Source organism: Petaurus breviceps, unplaced genomic scaffold (assembly GCF_028583685.1).
Source record: "Petaurus breviceps papuanus isolate PSGF00001 unplaced genomic scaffold, PetGlider_PUasm1.0 84, whole genome shotgun sequence".
NCBI classification, from domain to species: Eukaryota; Metazoa; Chordata; class Mammalia; order Diprotodontia; family Petauridae; genus Petaurus; species Petaurus breviceps.
Genome location: NW_027186645.1, coordinates 14,847,627 through 14,862,696, shown reverse-complemented (window position 1 = coordinate 14,862,696; position 15,070 = coordinate 14,847,627). Strand labels below are relative to the sequence as shown.

General features: G+C 37.0%; 1 protein-coding gene across 4 annotated transcripts in view; it reads right to left on the bottom strand.

Annotated features, from left to right (window-relative positions):
* ST7 (suppression of tumorigenicity 7) overlaps positions 1-15,070 on the bottom strand; it is a 290,187-nt gene that overhangs the window by 70,885 nt on the left and 204,232 nt on the right. For all 4 annotated transcript variants that reach the window (XM_069107083.1, XM_069107082.1, XM_069107086.1 and 1 more), the window contains exon 9: positions 711-825. In XM_069107083.1, coding sequence (XP_068963184.1) covers positions 711-825 — 115 coding nt within the window. The remainder of the gene's footprint in view (positions 1-710; positions 826-15,070) is intronic.

The following is a 15,070-nucleotide window of genomic DNA, read 5'->3' as shown; positions in this document are numbered from 1 at the left end:
TAAGATTAATTCTTAATATGGAAGCTCAACCAGTGCCAATTGGCAACTGTCATTTATAATCTTGGAGGACTGCCTGGGGCATGAAGAAGTTAGGTTGCTTGCTCATGGTCACATACCTGAAATGGGTCAGAAGCAAGACCTGAATCCAGATTTTTCTGACTCCAATATCAATCAAATACCCTATTCTGACTCTAATAATAATATAATAATCAATGTGTTCCATGGAAACCCAGCAGTTAGGGAAAAATAGAGTAAACATTTTGTAAATCAAGTGATTATTTTATAATTCAGATAATCACGCTCCTAATTAATCTGTTTGGCAAGCACTGATATGCATTTTAGTCATTTAGGTTCGCACCTAGTTCCAATTTTTCATTTGGTAGGTTTCTTTAAAGTAAAATGCTATCTATACAAAAGCTAGTAACCAAGTTCTCTAGATTGATAATCTTGGTCCAAACTAATCAAATCACAAAAAACAAAAAGGAATGTGAGACTCCCTGGGAAAAAGTGCTGGCAGGGCAATTTTTACTCTACTATAACTTTCCATTTCATTATTCTGGTTTGTCAAGAAATAAAACATCATGAAAATTTCTCAAGTCAATTTATAGAAGTATGAATGTCTACACATTTTGGCTCAGGCTTGGAGCGATTTTTATCAACTTAAGAGTTGAAATATATACCAAAAACATAAAAAATCCTCAAGGACTTACCATCATATTTTGCTAAGACTGCTTGAACATCAGCATACGCTTGCAGTTCCAGTAAAGCTTCTAAAAGGTTTTCATGTATGTTGAACATGCTCAGGAGAGGAAATTCCTTCATTAGCTAAGAGACAGGGAGAAAAAGACTAATTAATATTGAATTTCAGGCAATCATTTAAGCTTTTCCTTTTGAGAAATATTTCATCTTTGAGTTTACAAGGCCATATATGAGAAGCTGAGGAACACTTAGAAAATAAACATTTTCTGTAGTAATAATAACCAAAAAACAAGAATATATATTTCTATAGATCTTTGAAGTTTGCAAAGCTCTTTCTTTATAACTTTGTAAACTAGACAGCAGAAGTATTATTAACAGTTACATTTTACAGATATGGAAACTGAGGCTCTGAGTAGGTAAGTGACTTGACAGTGATCATGGTGCTAGGAAGCATTAGAGCTACTATTGGGTGTGGGTCTCCCACCTCCTAGCCCATCACTCTATCCATTTCACCATGCCACCAATCTGTCTTCCTAACAAGGATGAAGTAGTTTTGTACAAGAAGTAGATAATCCTATTGTGGTCTTTTTGAGTGCCTCCTCTTTCGATAGGGATAGCTCTTATTATTATTTTACATTCATTTTTAAAAAAATTTTGGGTTCCAAACTCTCTCCCTCCCACCAGCCCTTCACCGAACTCACTGAGAAGGCAAGTAATATGATGCATGTGAAGCCATGCAAAATATACTTCCATCTCACCTATGTTGAAAAAAATTTAAAAACTGAAAAAAGTATGCTTTCATCTGCATTCAGAGTTCATTAGTTTTCTCTCTGAACATGGATAGTATTTTTTATCATGCAATCTTTACAACTGTCTTGGGTCACTGTTTTGATCAAAGCAGCTAAGTCTTTCATAGCTGATCATTGCTACATTATTGCTGCTACTATGTATAATGTTCTACTCATTCTGCTTACTTCACTTTGCAGTTCATGTAAGTCTTCCCAGGTTTTTCTGAAACCATCCCCCTCGTGATTTCTCACAGCACAATAGTATTCCATTACTATTATAAACCAGATTGTTTAGCCATTTCCCAACTGATAGGCATTCCCTCAATTTCCATTTCTTTGTCACCACAAAAAGAGCTGCTATAAACATTTTTGTACAAATTGGTCCTTTCCCCTTTTCTTTGATCTCTCTGGGATACAAACTGAGCAGTGGTATTGCTAGAACACAGTTTTATAGCCTTTTCGCCAAAGTTCCAAATTATTTTCCATTATGTCTGAACTAGTTCACAACTCCACCAATTGTATATTAGTGTCTCTATTTTGCACATGCCCTACGAGGGCCTTCTAAGAAAGGTTTTCTAATTCTCCTTGGAGATCCAAGACATGCTATAATGATATGCAAAGAGAAACAACTATGGCATGACAAGAACTGGAAAATATATTTTACTTTAAAGACTGAAAACACCCATCTCACCACTATCAACCCCTGTCTCTCTTTTCCCTTTTCCTTTCTTGGACTTTGCTCCTTTTGTTGATTTAATTTTTTAAAAGCAGTTAGGGTTAAGTAACTTGCCCAAGGTTACATGGCCAGTTTTGTGTGTGTGTGTGTGTGGGGGGGGGGTGTCAAGTATCTGAGGCCAGAACCGATCCCGGGTCCTCCCGACTCTGGGGCCAGTACTCTTACTCACTGCACCACCTGGCTGCCCCCTTTGTTCCTTTTGAATCCTCCATCTCTTTAGTCCCATCTCTGGGACTCTGTGATGATATGACGTCAGCCTGCCCCTCAAGCTTATATCTACAATTATTTGATCATAGTCTGTAGTATATGCCAGTCAAATTGGCTACTCACTCTTCTCATAAATGGTTACTTGACTGCCTTTGTAATTCTGACCACAGACTGCTTTGGAATACTCCTCTCCCATTCCTTTCTCCCTGTTCCCACTTGACTCTACTTCTTGCAGAAGTTCTTGCCTCTTTCAAGGCCTATCTCAAACACCATTCTATCCATTATCCCTTCCCCGTTTTGCCCTAGTGTGATGTGTTCTGTTTCGTCTGCCAGAAAGGCCACAGAACTTTGTAACTTTCTTATACTATCTGCCATCTTTTGCCTGATATGACAGTTGTTTCTGTATGTCTCTTAGATACTCTTAACTCAGAAAGCTTCTGGGTTTATATTATCTCATTATATTAAAGGGAGTTGGACAAGAGGATTGTTATGTCCCTTTAATCTCTACAGTCATGTGATTCCTCAAGTAGAAATTAGTTTTTTCCTAGTTTTGAGTCTTACTGGAGTAAAAAGAAGACTGATCAGCTACTATTTTTTAATGTTTAAAGGATTTTGAAATTTATAAAGCTCAACTTCAGAAACATTCTTAGAAGGGCTCTGGAAGAAGACAGTACTACCAAATCACCCTACTATCAAATTTCACAAAATGCTACTTGCCAACTGAAAGACCCTGGGAAAGTCCCTTCCCTACCTAAACCACACTTTCCACATCTTTAAAATGAGAGGGCTAAACTAGATAATTTCAAAGGTCTTTTCCTCTAAGTCCTGTGATACAATGATACTATGGTCCTTATTCCTTCTCCCCTCATTCTTCAAAACCTGGTCATAATAACTCAACAAAGTTAGGATTATATTTTCTATATGAGCTGATGTTTAACTTTCCTTTCCCAATCTCCTGTTGAGAGATCCTATCACCTTTGGTTCAATTTTCTAAATTATTATTCTACTAATGAAAATAATATGTATTCCAACCAGAGCTATCCTTTGAAGGTAACATATCTAATTCATCTTTCCTTGGAGAACTGAAGGCTTGAAAAAAAAAGTCTAATTCATCAGCAAGAACTTAGCAAGAATTTACTGAATGCAGTGGTCTGTGCCATGTACTAAACCATTCCCTTCATCTTACATCAGAGATGTTTGTAATTTCTTTTAAAGAGAAAAAACCATATACTATAACCCAACAAAATAAATAAAGCTGTGGAGTTCCAGAGAGCATTGTGTTACAAATCAGTCTACCAAGAGGATTATAATTTCCAAGAGAGTGACCGCCTTGTTCTCCCAAGAAGTCTGCAGTAATTTCTTTGTTAGATAGGAAACTGAAAGACTATGCCACAAATTACTAATGTTCTGCAACCAATAAAACACTTTGTACTCTGGTTCACTTTGATTGCTGCTGATATCACTTTTTGATTTTCGCCCTAATTAGGTTCCTTTTTGAGATAAAGCTCTGTATCACCCAGCACTCAGCAGCAAACCATTTTCAAAACTGCCATAATTAAAACTTGAAAATTTTGGACCAACAGTATTCAGGTAAAAGCTTATCTCAAGAAACCCAAACTTATAATTTCAAACAAAACTAAAACTCCAGATGGAAAAAACTGAAGTTTTAAACTTCTCAGTTAACTCACATTACAAACCAGGCAGACTTAATTAGTTCACGTCATGATGTTTCTCCTGTAGGAATATGATGATAGAACCATAGGAGCTAAGCCCAGAAGGAAATTGAAGGAGCAGTGGTGGTATAGAAGACAGAGTATTGGATTTGGAGTCAGGAGAACCTGGGTTCAAATCCTTCCTCTGATATTTACTACCGTGTTTCCCCGATAATAAGACCTATCCCAAAAATAAGCCCTCCCCTTACTGTGTAAGATTCCTCTAAAATAAGCCCTCCCCCGAAAATAAGCCCTATCGAGATTGCTACTGTAGTGAAGGTGATCCCCTGAGCTACACGCTACATTACGGTATCCTCTGTATGCACCGTCCCCCACCCCCGCCCCGTGAAACGCACGCTGCGCTCTGAGCTGCATCCAATCAGAGCTGCAGCAGTGAGCGCGTCATCCTGTTCTTCCCCAGTGATTTGCTTGCTGGAGCCATTGAGAGCAGTGCCATGGAGGAGAGCTGAGACAGGACAACATAAGCCCTCCCCTGAAAATAAGCCCTCTGGTGGTTTTCTTTCCAAAAAAAAAAATAATAATAATAAGACAGTGTCTTATTATCGGGGAAACATGGTAGCTCTATCTATGACTACAGTCTAGCAAGGAAATAAATTATGTGCCAAGCATTATGCTAAACCCTTTTATAAATATCATATCCTTTACAACAATCCTGTAAGGGAGGTACAATTATTATCCCCATTACAAAGAAGCAAACTGAGGTAGAGGTTAAGTGACTTGCCCAGGGTCACACTAGTATTTAAATATCTGTGGCAGGATTCATAGTCAGGGTCTTCCATTTTTCTATCCACTATATTGCTGCCTACCTCTAGGTAGGTCACTTAATCTATTTAAGCCTCAGTTTCTTCATCTGTAAAATAAGGGAGTTAGACTAGATGGCTTCTAACTCTCACTTTATGACTGAGTCAGTTCAACTCTCATATTATAGATAAGGAAATTACCTGAGGTCAGTATAGATAAAATTACCCATTTCTTTTAACTCCAGATCCAGTTTTCTTCTCACTATACCATGCTGCTTATAGTCTATCCCAAAAGGAACCAAGGAGGTACATTTAAATTATATCAAAGAAGCAAATGTACTAAAGGTAATTATGCAGGCCATATGAGAATTTAGCCTTTCCATGTTTCACTCTTAAAGTTTTTTAGGGTCAAAAAAAACCCCCCAACAACTCTATAGAGGACTAACCAATAAAATGAGATGCTGATGAAGACCTCACCCTTAACAAAAGGCTTATTCCTTCCATGGGACCCTCTAGAATACAGAGTAAAAGATCAGTTCTGAATCAAAGGACATCCTTTTCTTGGACTAGGTCACTATTATTTTCAAGGAGTCTCAGTAGGGTGCAGTTAGACATCTCATAGATGGCAAAAGAATCGGAGGAGCAGTGGTGGGTAATTCCCTATGAATGATTTATGCAAGGATATGAGAAGACAGAGACATTCTATTCTGTATGGACATGGATGAGACTAAAGCACCTTCCAAGTATGTATCTAAATAATGAAATCTAAGAAGCTACTGTGGCAGTTGGATTTTTAAAATAAAATAAGCTATTTTTAACTGCTAACAAGAGGACAGATTTCTCTTCTTTCAGGGTCTGGCTTTGTAGCACCTTGAATACAGTAGAATGCTTTAACTGGTCAATATGACATACAAATACATCTAAGTGAGATCTCCCCAAGTTAAGAATTTAACTCTGTACATTTGTAGCATAGTACATGGACTACTAAAGAATTCTAGGAATGATAGAAAGATGATAATCTTGGTGAATATATAACTCAAAATCTTGCTTCTCCGTTCTTTGTCCTAACTAGCAATAGTTTCAGTGACAAGTGCTTCAGTGTGCTGATGTTTTAAAAAGTGCTTTTAGATCTGTGGCAAGATCCTCCCTTTTTGCTCATTATGAAGTAATAGTTATTTTCCAAAATTCTAACTTAGCTTATGAGAACACTCATTCTTTAGAAGATCTCGTATGTTTTTCTCAAAATTCCTAAACAAATTTGAGAAGTATCCTTTGTTCCCTCACTGCCCAGAATCACATCAATCCCTGGCATCTCTATAATGACTCTCTATTATTCCTACAGGACACACAATAAACAGTACCAGAACATACTGTGGGACTCCAGAGAACCTGATTGGTTAATCATGTTGAATAGAGTGCTAATATATTTATACATTTTAAAATTTCTATGTGTGCTTTTGTTATGAAAGTTTTATTTTAGATTCTACAATGTAACATAACTTAGTTATATAATACATGATAAAAATGTACAATTCACATGATGGGGCTTTCAGGGAAGCAAAGTGCATAGTTTCCATATCAAAACTATCTGAGAAGGCATAGGATAGTGAGAAAGCACTTTATAAAAGCCAAGCTATTCTGAATGTGTTTGAATTGTAACACTCTCTGGCAGAGGGCTCAGTTTATTTATTGCTGGCTACATACCCTGCACTGGTAATTGCTTTCTCCTGGCAGCAAGAAATTTATCTGCCCTACTCTGCCCAAATACTGAAATTCACAGAGTATGAAAATCTCTCATTCTTCCATGACTCCTACAATACCTATGGGGAAGAAGATGGGATGGGCTAAGGATAGAATTTCAGTTTCAATTTTACATCATCTGGCTATTGTCAGTTCAAGTTTATTTCAATGAAAGAGTTTGATGCACTTATGAGGTTAACATTTATGAGCTCAAATGGGGGGAAAAAGGAGAGCTAATTTACTGGATTTGAAATGCTCTCTGGACATCACTTAGGGCTGTAGCCTGTATGTGTTATCTCAGCTGTTTAAACCCTTCAGGATTGATTTGTATCCACTTAAACATTTTATTAGTTTAGTTGTCCATGTATTGTTTCTTGAGTGAGAAAACTGAAGTGAAAACTTTTACATATTTGGAGTGAAAGGTAATTAAAATAGATATTCGGCCAGTTTCCCACTGAGGTCAATACAAGTTTGGCCTAATTAAAGTATATAGAAGTTGGCTTGAGCTACATTCAAACAGCAGATTTCACACTGTTAAAGTTGCAAGTGTATCATTATTCAATTATAGCTTTAAATAATGGCATGAACAGGAAAACTGAAGACACTACATTGTTAGCCATTCCATCAGTGATTTTTACTGACACTCTGGGCCATGAAATGAAAGAATGGATTGTTTACCAGTGTCCTCAGAGTCTCATGATATCACTAGATTTATTTTTATAGAGCTCCATTTAAACAAAATATTAGAAAATGTCTTACAGAGAAGCTTAATCAGGCACCAAAAAGAAAACGACACTTCCCAGAGAGGATCTAGGGCAAACTTTTTACTCTGAAACTGCTGGACACCAAAAGAAATGGAACATGAAAAATTCAACCACAATTTGCTCTACACAATGAATTGTTTAACTGGTTCTTCCTCGGATTGATAACTGCTTAAACTGAACTGACTTGTAACATGAATATAGAGACTTGGTCAATATGAATGTAAGAATGACGGTTCAACTGAATTACATAATTATTTAGCATTCATTCTGTGAAAACACATTGTAAAAGGTACCAGTGATAAAAAAGATGCCTTTGCTCTCGGGCATCTTACAGCTTAGTAGGGGAATTATAGTATGAGTTGGAATACAATAAGTACATTTGAGAAGGGAGAGACCACTTCTAACTGGGGAAATTAGAGGAGGAGGTGGAATCCAAGTTGAGCCTTGAGGAAAGGGAAGAATTTAAATGAGAGGATCGGATATTACTTGGAACGAGGGTGAATTTGAGCAAGTCATTTATTTAACCTCTCCGGATCTCAGTTTCCTCACACGTAAATTAAACAGTTCTAGATTTGCTTCTAAATTGTTGCTTTCAGCTCTAAATCTATGACTCTGAGATATCAATCAGCCAATAGACTGACTTATTATGTTCCAGGCACCAAGGTGAGCCCTGGAGATTGGAAGAGAAAAATGAAATGGTTCCTGCCTCAAAGGTCAGCGTGGGGAACCCTTAGGGTCGTATGTACAAGTTGGAATGCTATGCCTGCCTTGATCTGCCACCATCAAGGCTTGCAGGGAATCTGTTTGCCTCAACTAGTCCCCATTGAGGATTTGGAGGAGTGCATAAGCTGTGCCTGGTCTCCTCGACTGACCCCATTGAGATTTTGGGGTAGTTACTCCTCCTTCTCGCTGGCCTCTGTCAGAAGGTGATTAGGGAATACTGTAGAAGTCAGTGCTCCCATTATCAGCAACTTCCTCTTGTGAGAACACTAGACTAGAATAAAGTAAGATTATTAACCCATCCGAAGCTATCTTCCTGTCTGACCAGATTGAGTGAACATGTGCTAGCAGCCCTACTGTGTGTTAGCGTTACCTATCTTACAACAGGCAAGCTGAACCAGATTATGGAGCTAGATGAGCGAATACTTTCTCTGGACTCCTTACACTGAAAATGAACCTGGGTAATGGTCTAAAAAAACCACACTTTTTCCTCAGTCAAAATCATATAGAAAACATTCCTCAAAAGGAGCTTACCCTTAGAAATATCAACTGAAGAAAACAATTTCCCTCAACCATATTTAATATCTGAATACCTCTACACTGTGTTACCACTATTAAAAAAATCTCCTGGGAACAATGCAGCTCCATAGGAAGTCAGATTAAGGACAGAAACAAAAACTGACAAATTTTCACGACTCTCAGAGTAAAATTAATCTACACTGAAGAGTCACAAAGCATTTATATTTTAAGCTTTTGTGCCAATGTAGAAAGCGAGTAATTTTCCCTAGTTAAAGAACTTTCAGGGAACAACAAGTAGATAGGAAGAGCTGACCCTGCAGACAAATGAGATCTACTGTTCTGGGTCTTGTCACTTTCATTGGGGTGGATTAGCTGTCTGCCTCTCACCTTCCCTTCAGTATAGCATATGCCACAAAATGTCTTCTTTGCTATTACTAATACAATTACAATTTTTCTCATCAAGCCCATTTAACAATAAACCGTTTTCTCAGCAACCTTGATAATTATTCCAGTGAATCTGTTGACTGCCTGGTTTTGGAGTTGCCTTCAATGAGGCAAGAATACAACATCCATGTCTCCCTATACTGTGTGAATCTTGTTCATACCCTCCTACACATCCATCATGGGAGCTATGCCCAACTTCTGGTGGACTTTCTTGCTTTCTCTTAACATTATGAGGGTACTGTGGAGCACTATTGCTATCTACTGGTCATCTCCACGTTTGTCACATAACCAGTCATTCTTCTCTTTTTTTTTTTATGAATTTCCTTGATAAAAACATCGTACTTCTACTCTTAAAAATCCCCTTAATGGTTTATGATGCAATTTGCTCAAACACACCTGATACCCTTCCACTGTCCCTGTAAGACATTTTCAATCCTTTGGAGATCATTATATTTGCATGTCACAACTATATAACACTGATAAAATGTTGGCATTAAAATGATGGGCCTCTGTTTCCATGGGAAAATCTGGGATCATCAAAGGAGCTTCCCAAAAGTCATTCAATCTACTCTCCTTGTTTTCAACTCTTAGCCCAATTTATCTTTCTGTACTGTCTATCCCAGGGATACACACTAATAGTCAAGCTCTAAAAGTTCTTCATCCAAATTTACCTGTCATAATGTAAGTCTCTTTTTTACATTAAGAAGTGCAAGACAACATGATTAATAGGGAAATGTTTTACATGACTGCACATATATAGCCTATATCAAATTGCTTATCATTTGGCAGGGGGAATTTGGAAGATTTTATTTTTAAAAAATGCTTAAAAATTTTCTTTACATAAATTGGAAAAAATACTATTTAAAAAAGGTGTTTGAGACTTTTTCCATGACTTTATCTTCCCTCCTATTAATTACCTTTTCTATTGATCCCTCAGTATTTTCACAATTATCTCCTCCAGTACAGATCTCTCGTTATACAATGGGTATAATCTGAATGCTTTACTCATCTTTGTTCTCTTTAATGTCCTCTTTCCAACTCATGAAGCATGTTAAATAATAAAGCCTAAATAATCATGACAGACAAATAGAGCAATCAAATCTTGGTCAAAATAATGGACACACTATCATTAAGACCAACAGCAATGCTGGCCCTAGATTTTCTGGTAAAAAGAAATTCAATATTCAGTTTTTCAATGTCTCTGAGGTTCTATTTAAAATTCAATTTCAGTCATCTGTCTGCTGGCACAGCAATGATCATATCTTGACTCATGCCAGAATCATTTTCATAGGCATTCACTGGGAAGTAAATTAACATAATTCATTATATTTAGAAATTTTGCCTTTTTTCCATTCAATAAATTACACCTAAACATCTTAAATGCCTCCAAACAGATTCCACTAAATGAAACCTTACAGGCCTCCAAGGGTGTAACTTACCACTGAATCAACCTATCTGATTCCTTTAGAACTTTTCAAGAAAATGACTAAATGTAATGGAAAAAGGAAGTAATAAGATCAATGGAATGAAAACCAAAAAAAAGACAGAAAGACAAGAGAAAAAGTAGAGAATAAGACAAATGAAGAAAAATAGGATGAGAGGCTGGAACTACAAAAAGTAAATTAAAATTGTGGAGAACAGAAGAATGTTATCTTTTTTTTTTTATATAATTGGGGTTAAGTAACTTGCTCAAGGTTACACGGCCAGTTATTTCTGGGTGTGGTGCTAACTGTCTGAGCCCGGATTCGATCCCAGGTCATCCTGACTCTGGGGCCGGTGCTCTTACTCACTGTGCTACCTGGCTGCCCCAGAATGTTATCTTAAAAGTTGAATTAAGTATTTTTTCCTTCCAACATTTATAATTTTTATTTCTAACATCTAATAAGAACTTTTAATGCCAGATCCATCCCTAGGATGAATAGAAAATAAATTTCCACATGAGGGTTAAGATAGGAAAATAAACACAATTCTTCTTTAACAAATCACTGATTTCTTGAAAATAGTTTTGCTTACAGATATGAAGATATAACTGGCATTTCTTAAGCTTGAGGAACACCACTGGTGTCTTCTAGTTTTATAATGGCATTTTACCAAAGGTCCCATTCTTTAAATAAAATGTAAAAGAAAGCAGTCTAGTCTTTGGCATCAACTCCTAATCTGGATAATTTCCTTATATGTCAAGGCTTGTCATCAAATTTTTAAAATAATAAAAAAACCCAAACCAACCCCTTCTCTCTCTCTCTCTCTCACTCTCTTCCTCCCTATCACCTGACTTCTTCCCTGCCACCTGTCTGTCTCTGTATTGATAACTTTTAAAAGTGGGCAGGGGTAGGCAGTGACTGGAGGTGTTAGGAAACCATAATAAGGTAACATAAATCCCTGTCATGAAAGCATATATTCACTCACACATCTAGTATCTGAGTCTGTTCCCACAGAACACTGTCCCCTTCTTTAAAAAAAAAAAGTCATTATTTTACCCATGATGATAGAAACTGATTTTATAAATGACTGTATACTAAGGAGTTGGGGCATTAAATTTATTTCCCTTCACAGTAAATCTGTAGATTAAAAGATGACTATGTAGAGAATTCCATAGCTGACTCAACAGAATCAGTCTAAACTGGAGGTATTTCAGACACTATGATGCCAACAGGGGGAGATATGCTGGCAGTGGACTGATCAATCTTACCGCACAGGCAATCAAATACTACTCCCTAACCTGATGTGTGAGGCTTGTCCTGGGACTAAGGGATCTGAACAACTGACCTAGAACAAGAACCAAACACAACTGGTCCATCCTGGCAAGAGTCAGTCAGCTTCACTTTGTTTCATGGCCACAGAGTTTAACAACTCATGAAGTATCAATACCACCCTCATGTTATTTCCTGTCTCAGGGGGGAGGCAGTTTGGCACAGTAGAAAGACCACTGGCTCGGTGGCCACAGGACCTCGGTTCGTTATCTGTGTGACTCTGGGGAAGTCACTTATTTCCCTGAGTCTAATTTTTTTTTTTGCCTTTCTTTTTTTGGAGGGCAATTGGGGTTAAGTGACTTGCCCAAGGTCACACGGCTAGTAAGTGTGTCAAGTGTCTGAGGCCGAATTTGAACTCAGGTCCTCCTGACTCCAGGGCTGGTGCTCTACTCACTGCGCCACCCAGCCGCCCCTCTGAGTCTCAATTTTATTATCTAAAAAATGAGGAGGCTGGATTGTGTGGATTTTGAGAAATCTTTCAGATCTAAATCTGTGATTTTGTGATGCTGGTGACATTTATTTATTACCTGTGTGATCCTGGGAAGCCATCAAACATCTCTAGGGCTCAGTTTCTTGACTTATAAAATGAGCTCCCAATTCATGTTCCTAAAACATAAGTCATTTATCTGTAGTGACAGGAAGTAAATAGCCTATTCTGAGGCCCAGAGTTCATCTTTCCTATTTTTTCCAGACCAATGTTGGGCCCACTAATAATAATCCTAAAACATTTTAACATTATACCTGGAATGTCAATCACTATTAAAGTTGGTTTTTAGAGGATACAAATGGAACCAACAGTAGTTTATTCTATGCAAATTGACATTCTGTGGCTGATTAAGACTAAAATCTTAACCTTAACTTGGAGATTAAGACTTTGCTAAGAACAAAGAGAAAAAAAGAAGAATCACAGTAGGTTAGAACTAGTACCATTTTTAAAAAAAAGGAATGTCTAGGGGCAGCTAGGTGGTGCAGTGAGTAGAGCACCAGCCCTGGAGTCAGGAGGACCTGAGTTCAACTCCGATCTCAGACACTTAACACAAAAACCAGCCGTGCGACTTTGGGCAAGTCACTTAACCCCAATTGCCCTCCAAAAAGCACACAAAAAAGGAATGTTTACAAAGTACACTTGAACATTTTCTTCCAGTAGGTTGCAAAGGGCAGATGGCCACCATGGCAGAAAGGACAAAAACAGGCAACAAAGGCATCCTTGTTCTTAAGCGTAAAAAAAAAAAAAGTAGTTCAAAGTCTAAGTCACCTTTCTCTTGAATGCTCTCTAAGCAGAAGTTATATTGTTTACAACACGATAGAAAGAGTTCAAGAATCTCAGCTTATGCAGTACCTTGGAAGGCAGCACATTCCACTTGTAGATTGCTTTAGTCGCTAGCAGGAACATTTTCCTGAAATCAAGCCTAACTTTGCCTCTTTGCTACTTTTACTCACTGATCCTAGTTCTGCCCTCTGGAACTCAGCAATATGAATCTTCCACATGACAGCTTTCTTCAGATACTCGAAGACTGCTATCATGTCTCCTATAACCCTCCTCTTTTCTAGACTAAAAATCCCTGGTTCCTTCCATCTATTCTCATAAATGGATGTTCTGATGCCTTTCACCATCCTTGTTGCCCTCTTGTGGACATTCACAAACTTAAGTACTTCCTAAAATGTGGTACAAAAATTAAACAAAATATTCTAGGTATGACCCCCAGGGGGATTATCACTTCCCTAACAGAAGATACTATGGCTTTCTTAGTATGACTTAAGATTACATCAGCTTTTTTGATTACAGTATAATACTGTTGACTCTTATTAAGTTTTAAGTCAATAAAAACCCTCAAATCTGGAGGGAATAAAGTTGTGTTAGGATCAAAAGGAAGTAGTTTCCCTCACAAACACCCCTTTAAAACTTGAAAAATACACCAGACAAAACAGTGATAAGGAAAACCAAAGAAAATCAGCTAAAACTCTGTAATTAACTCTAAGACTTCACAAAAAGATCACCAGAAGCCTGGGGAAGCATAGAGTAGAGATGCCAAGGTAGGTGGAAGGTAAGCCGGATCAAAGCCCAGTTGAAGGGCAGCCTAGGGTGGTGAAGGGTCATGCCTAACCCAGAATCCAAAGAGCCCAAGTCACAATTACAGTGGAAAAGAGGCCAGCCAATGCCTATAGAAGGGGAGGCCTACTCTTAAGACACCAAATTCAGAATTAAGTAGGGCCTAATTACATCATCAAGGAGTATGGAAGAGAGTTCAACTTAAGCACAAATCCTTAATATAGAAACTGAGACTGGAGATATTAATAAAGAGAAGAAAAAAATGAGGAGAACAATGAATAATTTGAACTGAATGAAGTCCAAAGTTAAACCCAGGAAAGAGTAAATCCATTATAGTTGACACAAAGCCGCAGAGAAAAAAAAATGTCCTGGATGACAAGAGTTTCTAGAAGAAATGAAACAAGAGATATAAAATGGAAGAGCTAAGGAGAAAAAAAATGATATGGAAAATTAATGGTTTAGGATAGATAGTGGTAATAAACCTTAGCCTGGAATTGAACTCTGTTAAAATAAAAGTGAGCCAAACAGAAAAATAAAAACAAAACCATGTTATAACAAGAAAAATGAAAATAAAAGATTAAAAAACAAGAAAATGCAAGGTATAATCAAAAACCTAACATCCTAGAAATATAATATAATATAAATAATATAAAAACATCAGAATATCAGAAAATCATAACAAAAAAGATCTGCTACCATAGTTTATGAAACCATAAACAAAAACTATCCAAATATATGAAAAGCAAAGACAAAATAAAAATAGAAAGGATTCACTGATCATCTCCTGAAATACTGAAACAGCATAGTCAAAATTCAGAGATTTTAAAAGATAGCAAGCAGCCAGAAAGAGTTCAGATACCAAAGAAATAAAGTCAGGATCACTCAAGACAACATTTTTCATGAACCTAAGAGAAAAAGAACAAATCAATCAATTTGGGATGCAACTATAATTTAAAAATCAACAAAACTTCACAACCTAACATAAAAACAGAAAGCATGAAATTTAAAAAAACATTAACAAAGTTGAAAGCATAAGATCATTAAATTAATAAAAAATTAGAACTTTAAAAAGTCTAATAAAATAACTAGTGATTCTGATTTAAAAGAGAACAAAAACTACTTTGCCCAATTACATGCCAACAAAACCAATAACTTAGGTGAAATGGATGAATATTTATAA